At 40.8% G+C, this 20252-nt stretch overlaps 1 protein-coding gene across 1 annotated transcript in view; it reads left to right on the forward strand.

Annotated features, from left to right (window-relative positions):
• Nucleotides 1–14643, forward strand: part of DGKQ (diacylglycerol kinase, theta 110kDa) — a 65160-nt gene extending 50517 nt beyond the window's left edge. The window contains exons 16-23 of the mRNA XM_009885338.1: nucleotides 271–422; nucleotides 1788–1936; nucleotides 2531–2712; nucleotides 4149–4249; nucleotides 9183–9329; nucleotides 10932–11043; nucleotides 12870–13022; nucleotides 14154–14643. Of these exons, the coding sequence (XP_009883640.1) occupies nucleotides 271–422; nucleotides 1788–1936; nucleotides 2531–2712; nucleotides 4149–4249; nucleotides 9183–9329; nucleotides 10932–11043; nucleotides 12870–13022; nucleotides 14154–14252 (1095 nt within the window). The 3' untranslated portion in view covers nucleotides 14253–14643. The remainder of the gene's footprint in view (nucleotides 1–270; nucleotides 423–1787; nucleotides 1937–2530; nucleotides 2713–4148; nucleotides 4250–9182; nucleotides 9330–10931; nucleotides 11044–12869; nucleotides 13023–14153) is intronic.
• The last annotated feature ends 5609 nt before the right edge of the window (nucleotides 14644–20252 follow it).

The following is a 20252-nucleotide window of genomic DNA, read 5'->3' on the forward strand; positions in this document are numbered from 1 at the left end:
GAAAACTTGGATAAAGGACTACTTACAGTGCCTTTGTTTTTAATGTTAGGCTCAACTGTGTAGTTGGAGTGTGTTAAGGAAACTTCAGTTCTCAGAAAAATAAGATCAGCAGCTAACCTGTCCAGTGTCTGGACATTGAATCTTTTTATTTATCAAATCTGCATTTTTGTACTAAGCATCAAGGAAGCATCAGGAAATAATTCTGAGATACAGTAGTAATTTTCTTGCCTAGTCAGGTTTTGACTAATCCTTTTCCTTGTCTTCTTTCAGGCTTCCAAGATACCACGGAACTGCTGCCCACTTCTTGTATTTGTGAATCCAAAAAGTGGTGGTCTAAAAGGTCGGGATCTGCTGTACAGTTTTAGAAAGCTGCTAAACCCACATCAGGTCTTTGAACTTACCAATGGTGGTCCCCTGCCTGGGTAAGTTGTCATATCTTTAAATTATTTTTTTTATTCATGATGTTTTGTTATTTTTTGAAAGGGTGGATCAGATTCACTTGTTATGAAGATCTAAATTGCTTCTGTTCTGTGCCTGAAGACCATAGCAGTGGATCACTCCTCCTGACTGGTTCTCACTGTGAAAACAGGTTTAATCTTTGAGGTTCTTTAAAGAAAATAGTTCCTCACATATATGCTTTTGTCAAGTCTAACAGAATCCAATCCTGGGAAAGTCATATGCACTTTACAATAACATAGATTTAATAATTATTGAAGATAAAAAGGGTTTATAATTGAATGGGGATGGAAAGAGAAATGTCATGTTGCCCAATGAGGGCTCATTGTTGCTTTTATTTCCTCTGATGTTTCATGGGAACTAATAGGAAAGTATAATACAATTTTCTATCTTGACTCTAGAAACTTGGCCACAACTGCAGAATTAACAGGGCTTGCCTGATCACAGCTGCAACATTTCTAAATAGAAGGAACAGAACATAATGTGCTTGTAGGGAAGCAGGAACCGATTACTTGATTTAGTCAACACGACTTTGTTACCAGCTTCATAAAACTGAAAGTGGTCGTTGTAGCCTACTCAGAGTAGCCTCATTCCTTCAGGACTGCTCTAATAAAGAACTGTCATGACAAGCTCTTCAAAACAGAAGCTTTCATGGGAGAATTGCAGCTTGTGCAGGAGGAAAGGAAAACAAGCTACACAAACTAAGTTTTTTGTCAGAACTGTGTAATTCTTTTGTCTCTCTAACGCAATTCAAGCTGCAACTTCAGTAATTTGTTCATGTTGTTTTGCCCACGGAATCCTTCTGTAGCTGTAGGACAAAATGTTTCCAGTTGTCCATTGCTTCTTGAGCAATGGGAAATAAAAAATCCTTTGCAGGATATCTCAGTATGTAGAATGAAAAGCCACCAAAGGTAAGACTGACCAGGAAAACACTACTATGAGGAAGAAAATGTACTGAGTCCTATGACTAAATAAAAAAAAAATAATCCATTGCTAATCGGCATCTCTGCTAGGATTTAGAGTTACAGATGTTCACAATGAAATTAGGAATAGTTAGATCTCTGTCTTTGATCAAAAAGAAAGTGATTAACAATTTAACTCTAGCTGTGAAGAATCTTAGAAGTATGTGGTTTTCACTCTTTTTAAACAGCTTAATCTAAAAGTTACTATTTTTCCATTTACTTTGAAGTTGATCCTGAAACTGATGGTGAAGGCTGGGGGGAGGGAATCCAGTAATAATGTGTTATCTTAAATAGCCTGTCAGGAGGCTTTGCTTTTCCTGTACTACGTTGTAACATTTATTTTCTCCTTTGCTTTGTTTCTCAATGGAGGTTTCACACGTTCTCTAAAGTCCCCTCCTTCCGAGTGCTGGTCTGTGGAGGGGACGGCACCGTCGGCTGGGTCCTTGGTGCACTGGAGGAGATCAGGCACAAACTGGTGTGCTCTGAGCCCTCGGTTGCCATCTTACCTTTAGGAACAGGTGAGAATCACAGCAAGCACCATTCTGAGGGCAAAAGTCCTCCAGAAGGTTTATCTTTATTTATCCGTCTGATGAACAACTCGGTTTTGTGGTAGAGATGCCATGACTTGGTTCTGGCCAGTGTTGGAGAGCAAATGCAATATCAGATTTTCAAGGAAATGTCAGTCATCCTTCCTGAAGGAAAACTGAGCAGCGGAGGTGTTGGTATGGGTCTGTCTGAGTGGGGAGGAGTTGGAGAGGGCAACATATTCTCCCCAGACAACCACAGGTGCATCAGCCCTTGCTGTAAACCGGTGAACTTGGTTGCTTCCTGACTTCTCAACTCTGTAACAGGTTTTTCTATCACTTTTTTGTGAAAACTTTTCAGATGAGACAGCATGTCTGTAGGTGATACTAAGCATATGTGCAACCACAACAACGCTTAGATATTTTTTTCTGCTTGTTAACTTTTCAGTCCAGTCTATTTCTGTGAGTTGTTTGGAGCACCATAATGCAATTTAATTTGTAGAACAGGCCTGATAGACTTTTTTTTTTAATGCTTTTAGTTAACTTATGAAATGCAGTCATATTTTGGGGTTCTTCATTGTTGCCCAGGTAATGACTTAGGGAGGGTCTTGCGCTGGGGAGCTGGCTACAGTGGGGAGGACCCCTACTCGATTTTGGTTTCTGTGGATGAGGCGGACGATGTTCTTATGGATCGTTGGACTATCCTTTTGGATGCAGAAGAGCCAGCTGAAGGCGCAGAGAATGGCATTGCAGAACCTGAGCCTCCAAAGGTGAGCTGAGCGCTTGTTTGGGTTTGATTCTTAGGAACTGTTGTTCTAGCAAAAACCACTAAGAAGTTATTGTAGTTTAATCTTTTACTGCTCACCTGTCTTTGAGCTTGGGCCTTACTTATGCAAACACAGCATAAATCTGGATCTAGTGCTACAGTTTTGGTAGGACTGGTTGGCTGCAGAACGTGCTTCGTAGCTGTTTGGCAAAAAGTATCTGATAGAGGGTTAATGAAAAGATTCAGATGACAATGGTGTACCTATTTGCTTCAGTTGGAAAGAAATTTATTTCTCAAATAAGAAAAACTTTTTGAAGGAACGCCAGACACTTTCCAGAATACTAGTGAAAGTGGAGTGTTGACCAAAAAAAACCCCACCAACCCCCCAAAAAAGTACTCTCATCTTTCCTTCAACAGTTTAAAAAATTACTATAAATTGCTAGCATATACAGGAAGTTAATCCTTCTGTCATCTTACTGCCATTGCATGTCTGTATGTGTGGCATCTGTTTTATTTTTTTTGGAGTGAAAGTCCCTGTCCCTTTGTTCGTCTTATTTATATCTATTGGTTGTAGATGGTGACTTCAGAGCTTTGTGTGAATCCTGGTTCTATTTATCTTCAGACAAAACAAAGAAATTGGGCAAGGGGGTGGCAAAAAGAAAGTAGGAAATTGTAATAATGGTAGCAATTGTCTAAGATGTTAGTCCAGTCACTGGAAAGTCCTAGGCATTATGTGACAATTGGAGGATTTAAGGTGCTCGGGTTCCAACTATTTTTCACTTGGTGGAGACGAGTTGATTTGTCCTGAGTGCCTAATCTGCTTTTTAAAGGTGAAGGGTGGGAGAGTCCAGGACTAGGACAGAAAAGCTATGGAATGGACTGGAATGCAAAGGAAGAATTAATTGCAGAAATGGTTTAAATTTGTAGAAACTTGAGATTGGCATATAGGGAGGTATTTAAAATGCAGCTGAGTAGGTGAAGTGAAGTTCTTGACTCATCTGATGTAGGCTGGTCACCTTCCAAAGTAAAGAAGAGCATCTTCCCACTGATGTCATGATAAATCCATGGCTGCTGCCAAACATAATAATGGCGTTATTGTTCAGCAACTTGTGTAGTTATTGCATAGAATTGCTTTGAGAAGTCAGGTTGGTTTTATTTCTGCGTTTGTTTTTATGTCTGCCTTATTATGCTTGTTGCTTGCAATTAAGATTAAATTTTGAAGTTTTTGATACTTTGGAAATAATGACTACACATGTCAACAATTGTCCGTACAGCTTTATTTTTAGTGCAGTGTTTCTGGAAAATGTTTTCCAGACTCTGTCAAGATGCAAGTAACTTGGAAGGATCATCTGGAAAGCTTGCTTTTGTTAAAAAACTTTGGAACCTCTTCACTTATAAATGTAAGGAGGAAATAATACAATTTTTTTTTTTTTTTGTCAGATTGTACAGATGAACAATTACTGTGGTCTTGGCATTGACGCAGAGTTGAGCTTGGACTTTCATCATGCTAGAGAAGAGGAGCCAGGGAAATTTAATAGCAGGTAATCCTGGGGAAACCAGGTCTGAAGGGCAAACCCTGTGGTATTGCTAAACTTCCTACTTACACGGTGGCTGATAATCTGGAAATGCTACAGGTATCCACAAACAATATTGCTTGAGGCAGAGCTGGCACAGGGAGGAAATAAATTAGCCAGGAACTCATAGACACAGAATTTGGCAGGTTTGTTTGGTTTTCTTTTTTTCTCTCCCCTCCCCCCCCCCATTTTTTTTAACCAAGAGAGAACACCGAAGCAGTTTGCAGAAGCCCTGTCATTGTTATTCAGTACATTTATTTGCCAATAACTGAAATATTGAGGTAGTGGAAATATCTCTTATTCAAAGCCTTTAACAGGAGGGAGCGTAGCACTGCTCTGTTAGCAATAAACACACTGTTCAGAACTTCTTTGTACCTTTCCCACCCTTGCTTAGGGCTGTGGTAGCACCTGCATCCTGGTAATAAGGATAAAGATATCTGTATCTCAGGTCAGACTGTGTGATTAAAAAGGTGTGGAGAGAGAAATTCCTCCTTTCTGGCTTGCAAATCAATCAATAACAGTACTTTTTCTTCTTCCTACAATCACTGAAATTCATGGGGAAAAAAAAGAAATCATATTTGTGTAATTAATTGATAATTCCTTGTAGAAACTGTTTTTGTCTGCCTTCCCCTTTGTTTGTGAGTAAACGTCCTCTAAATTGTCTCCCACTTGCCAGAGAGAGTTACAGCCAGTTACAACTATGCAGTATTCAAATCTGAAATAGTACAAATATTCTCTAATCAGTTATGAGTGTAATGATGTGTATCCACCTATCTTGCGGTGTTCTGTCTGTCATTACAGGCACTGCTCATTTTTTTTTTTTTTCTTAAAAATGGAATAATACAGGATATTGTTTGTGGTACATAAGTTACTATTAGGCACTGGTTTGCATTTTCAATCCACTGGATCAAAAACATCATAGGTCGTAAAATCAGGGAGTAAGTTTGCATATAGCAGTGCCTGTTCTAGTGTGTAACACCGTTTTAGATTTACGTGTGCTATTATTATAATTTAAGAGTTATGTTCAGTCTTCCTTTAAAATATACTACTATGACTTTGCAAAGCTGCAGCACTTTAAAAGATGCGTCCTTTTCTTATTGCCACTGTATTTAAGGGTTATACTTTAACTTTTATTGCCCTGTGTGCTTTTCATCCCATGAATCTCTATCTCAGTGCACAGTGTGCAGCACCTGTAGCGCAGTGGGCAATGACTTGGTACCATTCTTGCAGACCTTTCACATGTGTATTTGGACCTCATGCAAGCAGGGTGTCTTGAAGGGCTTGTGGGAGAGAAGAGATGATTTATTTTTTTTTTGGTAAATCTCAAGGGCTGTATATTTTTGTGATTCAAGATCTGGAAAAAAAACCCAACATGAAGTAATGAATTGATACTGAGGTACATTTTTGCAGGATGCAAACAGCTTGTTCGGGCTAACAGTGCTGACATGATTGCTGCCTTTCACTGCCTGTGACGATGATCGTTAAAATTGCTGGTTTTACCCTTTCCCAGGATGTGCAAGTGCATACTCTTGCCAGCAAGACTAGCTTTTTTATTTTAATTATTTTCAGTAAATTAACTAATAAGGGTGGCTACTTAATGCCAGATGCAACAGTGCCTGGCCTGTGAACTGGCTGTTCTTGAGTACAGAATGGGAAGTTTCAGGTTGTGGCAACAGAAATTGCAGGTAGTCCTTGGAAGAAAAATGGGCTTGAGTACTCTTCTGCATCAAGACCTTTGGCTGGTAAATGTCCTGAAAGCCGTGTGCTCTCGGGCCTCACACTGTAGAGTCTCTACACGCTAAAGACTCCTTACCTTTGGCTAGCAGCTCACAGTGCAGTGATGACCTCCCTGCAGGAAATTTAGTGCTCAACTTGCATTGCAGGACAGTAGAAATAGTGTATGTTTTGGCAGTGATGGTTTTTACGTCGTTGAGTGCCAAGCTGTGTGAGGTTTTTTTCACATTGTAAAACTTAAGGATCAGGGCATCTGCCTTCATTCCCCCATTCCCATGGGATCCTGGAGCAGTCTTTAGGGTTGCCTGTTACAGAAGACACCACGTCTTGCTTGTGCCATCCAAAATTGGCAGGATGCTGCTGTGGCAGGCAGTCTCCTGGATGTGAGATTAGGCAGAGATAATATTCTGCACAATTTAATGCAGGTTGAGAATTGTACAAAGAAACAGAACGGTTCTTTTACTTGGGGGGGGGGGAAGGTTTGAAAGTATTTGTTGTTTGATTTATCAGTTGTGAGTTTTAAAATGCTACAACAACTACTGTCTAACTCACTTTTTCCATCCTGGGTCCTCCGTATGTGAACCTGGTAAAGTTGTTTCCCAGTCAGTAAGATCACTCTAATAAAAGCACCCAAATGGATTCTAATTACTGGTTAGAGTTTGTAGCTTTTGCAGTGGTGGTTTCCCACCCAGTGGTGGGCTTGTGGAATTGCAGGACTAGGTAAAAGGTGGTCATTTTATTCTGCTTGATAGCTTTCCGTGCTGTGTGCTGCAGTTCTCAGACATTTGCTTCTGAGAGATGTTACCTAGCTGTTTATTAGTGCTCATGCAGTTCATTTAAAAAGGTCTGGCACACAGATTTCTTATCCATCACCTTTAAAAAAGAGTTCCACAAATCTGCCCTCTGGATGTGCAGCAGCTGGCAAGAACTTTGAAAAGTCTGGCTTTCTGCATCAGCTCACTTTGCTTCTTCAGGGCTCTTGAGGGCTGGCTTCTTTATTTTGTTTTCATGAAAGCTTGGAAAGCAGTTACTGATGGTCTTGCTTCCCCTGGCCAGCAGAGGTGCTTGCTGCTCCTGCAACAGCCCCAGGGACGATAAAACTTAACAGTGTAAATTGGTGCTGTGGTGTGTCCCTGAATCTATGGAGACTTGTTCATGGAACTTTAAGAGTAAAGGGTGTTTTTCAGTTTGCTCTATCAAAGATAAATACAGGATCGCAATACTTAAAAAACACTTGTTTACTTTCATAATCCATGAAACACATCCTATATAGGATCACCTTTTAACTGTATCTATTCTGAGATACGCAGTTAGCTAAACTGAAGAAACCAAGGGGTGATTCCAGAGCTGTGTAGGTCAAAGCCCCAAACTCATCTGGGCAGTAGGATGTTACTTCGGTATCTGTACTCTGTAGAGCCTTCCAAATAATTCCAGGGTGACATAATGATGCAAGTGTTACAGCTGAGCTGATGCGAGGACTCACTGGCTCCACAGGGATGAATGCCCTGCATGTAACACCCGACCCTCCTGTCTCATCCCCATCAGTGTCATTTACAGCAGTGACTGCAATGTGAGTCTCACCTAATACAAACCTTGATGTCTGTCAGCACAAATAAGGAGTTGGGAACTGCTCAAGACAGGAAGGAAAAGTTGTCCTTGAAGTTCTTTCTCCCCACAGCACGTCCCATATGTAGATGTGCAAAGAAGGGTGGTGATTCTCTCTAGCAGTGGATGTGCAAAGATCACCCTTCCAAGCTTGGCTGAACATTTTAATCATAAAATTCTTCAGGCACCTTCAAAACCATTGGGTAGGAATTGGCACAGTAACGCTACAGAAATCAGTTTGTTCATTCTTATTTGGTCTCAGTGTCCTAATAAGATACATAAATGGAATGGAATTTTTATGCAAGAATGGAGTGATAGGATTTAACCTCTGACAGTTTTCCCTTTGTTTTGTGTCACGGGGTGCTGCATCTCTGGATCCTGTGGACCTTAGTGGTCCATAAATGTTTCTTAGAAGTCACGTAACTCAGGACTGTGTCTGCCGTTATGGCACTGTCGTATTCTTTCAGTTTCTGCAAGCTTCCTTTTTCATGCAACAAAAATTAACACATCTTGGGGATATTTAAAGTATTGTGTTTCCTACCAATATTCTGTTATTTTTCAGTTGTATCCAAATCAGACAAAACCTGTCTTAGCATAGACACATCTTATTGTCTTGTCTGTAGTAGAAGCGTACATTAAACGGTGTTACATCAGGTACCTTTAATTCAATGCTGTTTAAGACTGTGAGCATGTAGGACTAATCGTTCCCAATGCACTAATTTAAAAGAACTGAACAGTCTCTGTCTGAAGAGCTGACTATAACCCACGTGCTAAACTGGCTGTCTTCCCCACTTGAATGTCTACAGCATTTAGACATAATGCTAGAGAGATCTTGCAGAGTTGGATTCCACTGACACCCATGTGCTAGTTGGGTCAAATAATGGAAATTTAAGCTTTTTATTTTGAGGTTGCCCTGAAGGCTGTGTATCCAAAAGTTTCCACTATAGAAGAAAATACCATGTGTGTTTAACTAAAATGTGTTTATGTTATTCTTAAAATACTTTGACATTTCTAAGGATGCCATACAATCTTCCTCATCTTTTTTTTACTCTAAAATCAGAGATGTTAGGGTTCTGTCACAGGTTAACATTGCTAAGCATGTTTTAAGTTTCTACAGCTGAGTATATTTCAAATGAATTAGCAAATGTAAAGCAAAGACTTGCAGAGGTTTTTGTCCCTCAATTATTCTAGCATTACATAAGAAAACATTTTAAAATGTTTCATGAAGACCCCTAGGTCTTAATTAAAAATACAGTTTTTCAGCCCAGAAGTTTACATTTCAAAGAGGCAGCATTCAGGCAGCATTTTAAGAAGGGATGATTTTCCTGTAGTAAAATTTCACAGATCTCCACATGCCTCGACAGCGCAAATCATCCCTTAAGTGAAAGGTATATGAAGTAGCAGTTTGTGGCTTGTGCTTTGTTTCTGCAGTAAAGCTAGAAGAATTTTGAGAGGGTTTTTAATTAAAAACTCAGTTAAAGTTTGAGGACAATGCTGGCACAAGGAAGAGTGCTATGCTTGGGCCTTAACTTTTATTTACAGGATGCTTCTCTGCTCCCAGGTTTCACAACAAGGGAGTTTACGTGAAAGTTGGGCTGCAGAAGATAAGTCATACCAGAAATCTTCACAGAGACATAAAGCTTCAAGTGGACCAGCACGAGGTGGAGTTACCAAGTATAGAAGGACTCATTTTTATTAATATACCCAGGTAAAAGGGAGAGGAAGGATCCTGCATGTCTGGCTGTATGTGTGCAAATGCTGCTTGGTATTTCAGCATCAGATGTTGAACGGTTAGATAAAATGTTAAATGGTCTAAGTTAATAGATGGTTGTTGCTGGGTATTTCTGATTATTGCCTGACTCGCTGGCTTCGCAACTGTGCCTAAGGAGCTAGCTCTTAGTACCATTTTGATAGTTTTTCTGATCCTTTGAAGCTCTCAATCTCACTCCACATGAAGGTGATACTGTCTTGTTTTCCCTATGCAAACCCCCATACATTTGCTGTTTCTTCTGTGTCCTAACAGTAAGTTGGAATGTTTTCCTCTCCAGTGGTCTTCAGGCTTCTTTTGGAGCAGTCGTCTAGTAAAACATGAATTTTTAGGTTTGTTTGTAGGCCTGTGGCTTCTGCCCGCTACCATTTTCCCCCTCCCCAAAACTGTTTGAACAGTCCACTGGATTTCACCGTGACTTGTAGAAGGATCAAAGATGATCAGCTTACAGGCCCTTTCTGCCATGCTAGAGACCAGGTGCCTAAGCAGTTCCTGCAGTGATGGCCAGCCAGGACTCAACTGTCAAACACTGTCCAGGTCCCACAGCCAGCTGGTCAGTGTATGTGGAGTTGATGATGCTGCCCAGGAAAACTGTGGGGAAAACCCACAGTTCAGGTACCTTTCATGGGGTTGCGACACCTGCAGGGAGCTAGAGTTACTGCTGTGGGAGAAAGGAAGGCGAATCTGCAGGAAATCCGGCTTTCTTAGGTGTGCTGTTGGTAGATGCAGGTGTTTTGTTTGCACAGAAGCAGTAGGTAATAAGTGCTGCCATGCTATTTTTTTTTCAAGTACATTCTTAGCTCAAACTACCTGTATCTCTTTCCATTTTAGTCTGAAAATGTTTCAACTTTATATTGAAATATATATATTTACATTTACACACATGTATGTGCACATGCCCATGCACACAGGTATACGTTGCACATGAGAACTGTGGAGAAGAAAAGATCACGATTAGTACTGAGCAGTCAATGCACTGAAACAGCGAGTGAGGGATTTGAGTAAGGAGGGTCAATACTGCACAAAAGGCAACACGGTGTTAAATTGTCAGAAGCATTTCAGAGGATTGAGGTGCAGGAATACCTGCTTCACAACAAGTGAGTTTGGCCCGGTACAAGAGTAAAAACTTGGTACTTGTTTTAGCTTTAGTTTCTCTTCAGTAGCTTCCCTAAATACTGTCAAGACCATTAAGATAAACGTTAAGTTTTTAAGTCTTAAGGGTTAGTGTAGCTGTAACCTGTGTTTCCAAGCAAACTGAAACTCTTTGGGAGTTACTTTTTTCTTACTTACTCTTCTTCATTCAGATAGAAACTACTTATTTCACTCCTCCTTTCACTCCCAAAGGATCTTGTCAGAAGTCTTCCAAATTTTAGGAAAGCATTTCCTGCTTTTACAGTGCAGTAAAGCTGTGTTGTCTCTTCCATTAGAGTCGGTAGCTTTTGAAGTCTGGTGACCCAGCCACCCCTAACAGCGTACTGGGCAGGGTGCTCTGTGGCAGACAGCAGGTCCACAGGTGGTCACTGTGGTGTGTTCTCCACACAGCTGGGGGTCCGGAGCTGATCTCTGGGGGTCTGAGAGTGATAACCGCTTTGAGAAACCACGCATCGATGATGGCCTGCTGGAAGTTGTTGGTGTGACTGGCGTCGTTCATATGGTAAGTTGCTAACTCAGTAAGAACAGACGAAACATACATTTTCTCAGACTTCTTTATTTTTGTAACAAACAGTGCATTGCAAGTGCCTAGTCCCCAAAAGTATGCACCTATATTAAGGTTACACCATCATTTATTCAGGTACTTGTTTTGTCGTGCAGAAGTGGTTACAGACTATAAAAGGAATTCATGGGCAGCGTTGTCTGTCTGTGAACAAAGCGTTCAGATGTCGGGAGTTTAGCTGCTGCTGGTACGCCTGTTCATGGACTGCAGTGCCCTCTCCTTGCCTGTTAATTGGCCTGCCCTGAAGATCTGTATTTAGGGGGCCAGACTACAACGGAGTGGAAACTGAAGAAATCTGTGGTTGGATAAGAAGTAATAGGAGTGCAAAGAACTTGTTAAACATGCATGGGGAAATGCTTCATGACTTAAGTAGGCTTTGAACAAGGCCAGAAACATACATCTATACATATATATATATGAAATGCAAATAGAGATATATATCTATTATGGAATGCACTAGCTTTCTCATAACAGGTGTCAAATACCTCATATCACCATGTCAAAACCAAACAGTTCATGGGATGAAAACAAGATTTTATTTTAATATTACAAAAACACCCACTCTTCCTTAGTGTATTTGCAAAAATTTTGTCATACCTCATCACAAGCAGGGCAGAGATTCCTTCTAGACCGGCGGCTTTATAATTATCGGCCACGGGCTTTCCAACACCTGTCTCTGAGAATCTGATGCTAGCTGCTCTTGATCTGAATACTACATGAAGCAGATGGTATGCCAGTTCTGCAAAGAGTATTATGACTCAATTTCTGCAACTTTAATTTTTCCATGTATTAGATATTTTTAAAATGGCCTGCTGTTAGCAACGCAGTTCTGTGGGATGGCAGGTTATTTTTGTCTTTTCTTCGTATTTCTTTCACTGTCTTAAGAAATCTGGTGGCTGAAAAAGTATATGTGTTCAGGTAACTAGAGGCAACTAGATGATACAGCCGCCAAAAATGGAAAGGCGGGTTCTTAAAATCGTTGGTGCAGCCTGATCTTTGGTGTTGGCCGACTTTACCATTTTGTAATGTACATCTTTTAAGGAGGAGGACAAATATAAAACATTTGATTAGAAGAAGTGGTTTGGTAGAGATCCTTAAAATTTTTGTAAAGTTAGAAGCAACAAGGAGTGTACCCGTTGCTTTGGAATATAAATGTTAACAAACCCTTGCTCTGGTTTTGTGATCTTCTGTTAAGGTTTTTACCCCCATGTTTGGTGTCTGTACACATTCCCCAAGAAAATGCATATCAGCAAACTTCACATTGCTCACTTTTTACAGTTAACACTCAGCTGTTAGTTGTAATTGAGTGTATATATATGTAGTTGAGTGTATGTATGTATGTGTATGGAGTTGAGTCTCCCTTGTTTGATAAAATGCTTTTAGACTTTTGAGTTTCACGTGTGCTGAAGTCTGGATGTATAGTTAGGTGTTCTGAAAATGCGTTTACTACGTTATGGAGGGGGGAAGTAAAAGCAAACAACCTTTGTGAGCACATGCCCCATGGCCAGCTTGCGTGTACACCTGACAAGGTATTTTGCCTCTGGCAGCCTGCAGGGGTATCCGAATTCTTCTTCTTGCACTAACTTAAGTAATAAATGCTGCATCAGTAAAGGGATCCTATGCAGATTTTCCCTAAGCAGTTCTTTTACTTGAAACTTATTTTGTCAGGTGAGAATAAATTTCTGTCCACCCAGTTTAAGTGCAGCTAATATTTGTGCTTCTTATTTTTTGGGGTGATTGATATCCTAGCTTTTACTTCCTAACAGGGTCAAGTCCAAGGTGGTTTTCGATCAGGAATCCGCATAGCCCAAGGCTCATATTTTCGTGTAACACTCCTAAAGCCAATTCCAGTTCAAGTTGATGGAGAGCCCTGGATTCAGGCCCCTGGCCAGATTATTATTTCTGCTGCAGGACCAAAGGTACTGGCTGTAGGTTTGTCTTAGTAAGTTGACTTTGTTTCTCCAGTGGATATTATAGTATTACCTCGCTTGTCTGTTGTGTTCTGATGCTTAACTTTAAAGGAGCTTGTTGGCATGGTGTGGTAACTGTTGGATAAATACACAGCAGTCTCTACAGAGAATGTCCCTTCTGATGAAGCTTGTGTTTAAAAAAATAGTGCCTGAGCTTCAGCCTAGTGACTTAAATTTTTCCCCCGTATTGAGATCTCTCTGCTTGCCTTGAAGCACATCACTGTTATGATGTCCGTGGTGGTACGGCAGTGTGTGAGGTAGGAAGCGGTCTGCTGGCACTGCTGGAGGAGGGAAGGACACTCAGAGAGCAGCAAATGAGAAAACTGAATAATAAAGAAGGAGGGTCTGAGAAGAAGAGACTTTGGAGTAATCAGTGTCTGTTTTTCCTTGGTATCTCAATGTATATATGTAGAAGGAAAAGAGCATCAGCTACCTAAGAATTTAACTTCTCTATTGACATTGAAATTGTGAAATAAACATTTAGCAGTAGTAGACTCTGGTGCACACCAGTCTATGCATTTGCCTGCTACCTTAAGGATGCCCTTTTAACTCACAGAAATTTGTTGCTACAGGCAATCTTGGACAATATGTAGCCCTGCCAGGAGGGCTACCACAATGGCCCTTGCAGAGGAAAACTGGGTGAAAAAGAGGGTCATACCTCAATTTTTTGGAATATGTTAAACTTTGTTCTTTTCCTGAGAGAAAGGGAGGAAAAGAGAGAGAGAACACACCTAACGTGTCCTTCCAGTGAGAAATATTTCTGTCTTTCTATCAGGTTAGTGACTAATAGTGTTATCGGTATGTATGTGTGTGTATATGTGTATACATGAATCTATATGCACACACATACATATCCTTATACATCTATATACATACCTGTGTATATGTGTTTATGTAGAAAAAGCAGTTAATCCTGTAGCTTTATAAGGCTAGGCGCTTCAGCTGGTTGTGTATTTAAATGTTTTTCTGTTTCAGTTGCAACATTTTCCTTGTTTATTAGTTAGTTGCCTTAGATCTGCTTATAAGCGACTACAGATATTTTAATACTCACTCACTTTCTTTTAAAACCTTCCACTTTAGGTCCATATGTTGAAAAAATCCAAGCAGAAACAGAAAAAAACTGGAAGCCTGAGAGAGATGAGAGTGGATAGTACATCAGCCTCTGAAGGAGGACGCTAAGTGGAGACCTGTGCTCAGAAGTGATGCAGCACACCTACTGTAGATGCCAAGACGGTTCAGTAAAATCGAGTGCAGACAACCAGTGAAGAGGGATGCTTATGAGTGTGCCTTTCATTACATTTTGATAGTACTGGGTTCTCCTGCATCTTTCAGAGATAGTGCCTCATTGTTAAAAATAACTATTATGTACCACTTGTCTCATCTGAAATGTTTGCTTTAAGTTGCTTTTCCATAAGCCGTTTCCCAGTTTTCCATGTATATAGAAACTGAGGCCAAACAGAGATTCCAAGATGCTGAGATTTCTGCATCTACCTTCACAAAGACTCTTCCCCTCCTCCCACCTTTTTCTTAAAGAAAATCATTCCACAGATAAATTTTGGTTTATTGTTCCATAAATGAAAATGTGTTCCTTTAAATTAATGCTGACAGTAGCCTCCCAACCAAAAAAAGGCAAAGACATGAGCTGCTGAGAACTCCTTGGATCAGTCCAAATAGCACAGCTGAAACAGTACTACCGTAAAGAGAAAAATACAAAGCACAGGAGAGATTATTTCTATAAAAGGAGCTCTGTGCACTGGGAAGAGAGAAAGTACTAGAACAGTTGAGTCAAAATATTTCAGAGACTTTACTTCAACAGTGTTTGAACAGTATGAATGAAAGGGAAACAACTTGTAGAGCAAGCTGCAACTTAGTTTCTTTTATATTATTCAGCCAAAGCCTATTTTAAAAGGCATTTGAATTTCAGCAGCTACCACTCTAATGTAAAAAAGGAACAAGAATACCTGAGGCAGTATTACATTATACGGACTTTTTTCTGTCATTGAAACCATTATCTTTGACACCAGACTCTTCTGCTTGTCTTTACTTGTGCTGTTTCATTTTCATTAATTTATCACAGTTAGACAGTTATTTAACAGCAAGCTCAAAGACTAAAAGAATCATCACTAATTAGGATAAAAAAGTACCATTTAGTGTTCCCTTAAGTAAATTAGCACAGTCATATGGTAGAGCTGAACTGAAGTTGAGTGTAGCCTTGCTGAGGAGCCTTAGGAGGTACTGAATCACAGAATAGTAGGGGTTGGAAAGGACCTTTCTAGATCATCTAGTCCAACCCCCCATGCCAAAGCAGGTTCACCTGTAGTGTGCATTTAACACGCTGTAGGCTTCAGATAACTGGGAATTTAATAGCTGTCATGAAAACTCACTGACCTGGTTGGCCTTCTCAGGTCCTTGGTGAGTGTTACCAGGTGTGGGCCCAGGGACACAGCGACTGTCTTTTCTCACTTGGATGAGTGTGCACTCTTCAGAGGGTGTTCCTCTGATAGCTCCTGTGAGACTGAGATCACTTCTCTGTGCTTACCCATCTGCTGAAGATGTGGGGATCTAGTACTTCTTTTAGCTTCTGCTAGAGACTGGCGCTAGAGCAGACATGCTGGTGCTGTCATACACTACATATATCTGCTGTCCACAGTCACAGTCGTGTTAGTCTTCACTCAAATCTCTGCTGGTCTCATCTCGCTGTGGTTCTCATGTGAGAGAACTTTTCATTTCAGGTCAACATCTTGCACAAGGGGCCCTCTGAGGCAGTTGTGGTGCAGGTGGCCTGCATGGTTATGCCACCTGTCTGCAACTGCCACTTGAAGCTACTTAAGCCATGTTGGCCAGAGCCCACATAGCTAGCCAGTGGGCTTGCTTGTCCTCTATTGCAAGGTAATAACTAATTCAGCTATGGATCGCATGAGTTCATCACTGAAGTGGCAGCTTTAGGATCATTCCTCTTGCCAGTGTGTCTAGAAAAACATTTCCAGCTGCTTCAGCGGACTTCAGTGTAACTGTGAAATATGCAAAAGCCATTTTGCATTGGAGCAAATTATGTGCTGAGGCAGTTCTTGCTGGGTCTTGTCGATCAGCCTGTGCACTGTGCCAGCTTCACCGATGTCTGATCATTACCTGTGCTTTCTACTCTCCAGTCATGGTGCAGATGAGGGGGTGGGTGCTGCAAGACAGTCATCTATAGCAACAGAATGATATAGCTAAAGCTGTAAACAGAGACAAAACAGCTATGCAAAAATGGCAGCCACCTGCAGCCTCTCCTTCCTGTCCGGTGATTCTTTTCCATTCTCAGTGTTCTAGTAGAGATGCATTTGGAGGACTGACTCCTGTTTTCAGTGAAGCCTGTTACTAATTGTTTAAATTGTTAATTTTAGGGATGTTCTTGAAGTACCATCATGTGGACTCCAGCCTACCTTCTTATTCAACATGCAAGCTGGACTCATGCTATGAAGAAGACAGTGCGGACAGCACAGAGCTAAAATCCCCATCTCCTGATCTTTAAACACAGAATTGTCTGTGCTTCAGAACCTGGGCATAAAGGGTCAGCTGGAGCTTTTCTGGCGTCCTGGTACCAGCATTACAAGTAGGAAGGGTAAAGTTGTATTTCAGGGTATGCCCTCTCAGGATGAAGCTTGCAAATTAGAGAGGAACTCTGAAATAGATGGCTGCTTATAATTGTCCAGAAAGCCAGAGAAACTGCTTTGTGTCCTCAGGGCAGCAGAAAGAATGCACAGTCTTCTTTCCAATTGCTGACTCAGTAATGGAGAGGAAAACTTGACTTTTTGTTACTTAAAACATGCATGAGCTTTAAGCTTGCTGGTACTGACCATCTTCCGCAGCCCAAGTAAATAAACCTGTCTTGCAATTTTTCCAGACATATATAATCCTGCAGCATGCAGCTGACAGTGTTTCATGTTCTTGGCTCGTTAAGGGCCTGGCTGTCTGTCCCTGTTGCTTAGTATCTGTTATCTGAAATAACATGAAACTCAGGTCCCAAGTATTTTAATCGGAGGGCCCATTACTGTGGCATATCCTTCCATGTGGATTTTCCATCCCTGGAACAGTGTACGAGCCTGTCTCGGGGTAGCATTGTGGTAACAAGGCAACAGAAGTATGAATGTGTTCTCCCTCTAACTGCCAGAGGGGATCCTGGTGGAAGATGGGAAGGCTTTCAGTTTTCTTTTTTCTTCCCCTTTTCCAGAAACCCAACTCCCACATGTTGTTTGAGCAGATGAGTGCCACATTGGAATGAAAACATATCTTAAGAAAAACACACTTGGCATTTAAGGTCTCTGTGCATCGTAAAATGACGCTTGGTGTGTTTTGAAGACAAAACAGATTCCTGGGCAGTTGAGATAGGAAAGCTCCTGTAAAGCTTTTAAAAGGAGAAAGTCACTATTTAACCCCTCAATGAAGATATTGCAGTTTCAGGTACTGCAAAAGCCAGTTTCTCAGGATTTTTCTTTTTTTTGAGATTTTCAATACACGTAGTATCTGAGAAGGCTTAGTGTTTTCTTCCATAGTATGTAAGACTTCCTCAAAGAGAGGAAATAACTTTGCAGTTAATACAAAAGATTTTGAGTTAGCCTTTACGTTGAACAAAACAATGCAGTATCACGTGAGAGTGGGCAGAAAAATGATTCTTGGCACTGAGTCATTGAGCAACATTGTGTGAGAACCTAGTGGTCAGATGGCCAAGTGCTTTACATAATGCAATAACAAAAGTGTTGGGGAAGAGGCTTGGTTCTTTCTAGACAGGTATTAATCAACATCAGGGACACAGGACCAGGAACTGTCTATAGGCAGTGAGGAGTTGCAGGCTTATTGCTATCCGAGCACACTCCATCATCCTCTCTCCACTGCCCTGCCTTTTTACCTTGCCTATGAACCATGGCAGGCACCGATAGCACAGCTGGCATCTCTCCTGCTGAGGTACGTGCTCCTGACCTTACTAGTGCCCTACTAGACTTTGCCAGCATGGGGAAGAGAAGGGTCCTGAAAATCATGGTGCATTTCAAATACCCCACTGTTGCAGACAAGAGAAGGTGGTCAGTTGGTTAAAATCTATTTTGATGGGTAAACACATTACCTCTGTCTTGGATTAGGAGAACTGAAATTCAAAAGCTCATCCCTGAGATACAGGTGCTACTTCAGAACATTTGCTACTTTTTCCCCATGGCTTTTACACTTGATTTGTATAGTTTAAATTGCTAATACTTTCGTTGCATTGATTTTTAAATGAAACAGTGTTATTTTGCCAAAACTTTTTGGGTTTTTTATGTATGCACGTATATGTGTGTGTGTACATGTATGCATATACATACTTATGCACACACCCTTTAAAAATAGGCCTTATTGTCATTATTTCCTTTCACAGTGCCTACTTGTACAGCTTTTGCTGTACATTCTGATACACTCACTTCTGGATCTTTCTCTCACCAGTTTTGGACAGGAGGCAGAGCTTGCTTTCTTATTGGTCTCACTGAGGTTCCCAGCACATATTTCTAATGGACATATGCTTTCCCACAAGACATGATGGCAATATAGTGAAAGCACAACTGTGTTTAGAGTACAGTCCCTGCACGTGTTGTTTGAGCGCCTCTTGCTCCTTCTAATCAAGTCTGTGTGTGTCTAAAATCAATGGCTATTGTAGCATTTTAAAAAATAGAAGCAGCTGTAGCATAGTCCACTGCAAGACTTAAATAAGGAACAAAACTAAATGAACTGTTATATAAAATTGTTCATTAATCTTCATAGTTACCCTCTTGCAAGTATTGTACAGATTGCATTTCTTTAAAGAGCAAATAATGTACTTTTGAATATCAGCTCCTTGGAATCACGAACCATTTATGCGCACACATTACTCTGCAGCAGTCTGTTGGCATATAAAGATGTCATTATGAAATGAAGCCTCATTTTGTGGAAGGAGAAGGTAAGAGGAGCTGTTGTGACACTTAAGAAGGACTTATGTTGAAGACACAAGAGGTTTAACTGCATAGGTATTTTATAGTGTACTGACTGCGTGAGCAGGTATGCCCTGTGCTACAGAGGCGCTGGTCCATACTCCAGCACTGAAACTGAGGGAGCGTTGGAGTTGTGCACTTGAGAGACCTGGCAGTAGATGTTCTTTCAGTCTGTGCCTCACACCTCTTCCTTCACAGTAACTGTGCATTTTCCTCTTCTGCTAGGCTGCCTTCCTGCCCTTTGGGCCTAGCTTTATACTGAAACTGGTAACAAAGGCATGAGTATGCGATGGTGAATCTGTGTGGAGAGCAGGGGGATAGAGACCCTGCTCTAAAACACCGCTTTGGCCATTGGGCTTAGACTGTTCATTAATTTCTACTTCAACCATTTATCCGTGCAGGAAAGACTCAGCAACTACTGAACTACCTTGGACTCATGGTGACAGCATTGCCTCATTTTCAGGCTTCGATCTTATACGCACCAATGCATGTATCACTTCTCATACTTTTTGCACTTAACAGAAAATGCAGGTTAGATAGGCTTAGGGTGTGGCAAAATTGCAATGTTTGTACTTTTTTGTAAATATGGGGATGATTCTACAGATACAAAGATGCACTTTCAGGTAACAATGAAAACAAGTTTGTAGAATGCAATTATTTAGGAGTTCTTCTGACTGCAGCGTTCCTTTGTCCCGATCCATCTCTAATGCTGTGTTCTCCTTGAAAGCCTGCTTGGCAATGAGAGATGGTATCTTCCTCCCATCGCAGTATGTATTTATAGCTGACTGACTGAAAGTTCACATGTATTTTTAAACAGTTACAAATTGGCTGCTATTCTAAGATTTAGGTTTATTAAGACTGATTTTTATCATGCATAGAAGTAATGTTAAAGTTTTATTTATAATGTCAACATATACTGATTTGACACTTGGCTTGTAGGAGAGATCCAGCTCAAAGCCTTCGTTCCTTTTGCTATTTAATGTTGTTGTTTTTTTTCTTTCAACCGTGTAGCCATTGTATGTGTGGAATGCAGTGAAATGAATGCAAATTACTAATCTTAACCTGCAGTTAGACCAGCAGTTTCAATGTTTACAGGACAGTGACTATTGATTGTAAACCCATACATGTCGGTTGAAACAGTGTGCTCTTTCTGTGTTTTGGAAGCATTGTTTCTGCTTCCCATGACAATTAATGAAATAGTTGC

Source organism: Charadrius vociferus, unplaced genomic scaffold (genome assembly GCF_000708025.1).
Source record: "Charadrius vociferus isolate BGI_N301 unplaced genomic scaffold, ASM70802v2 scaffold60, whole genome shotgun sequence".
Taxonomy (NCBI): domain Eukaryota; kingdom Metazoa; phylum Chordata; class Aves; order Charadriiformes; family Charadriidae; genus Charadrius; species Charadrius vociferus.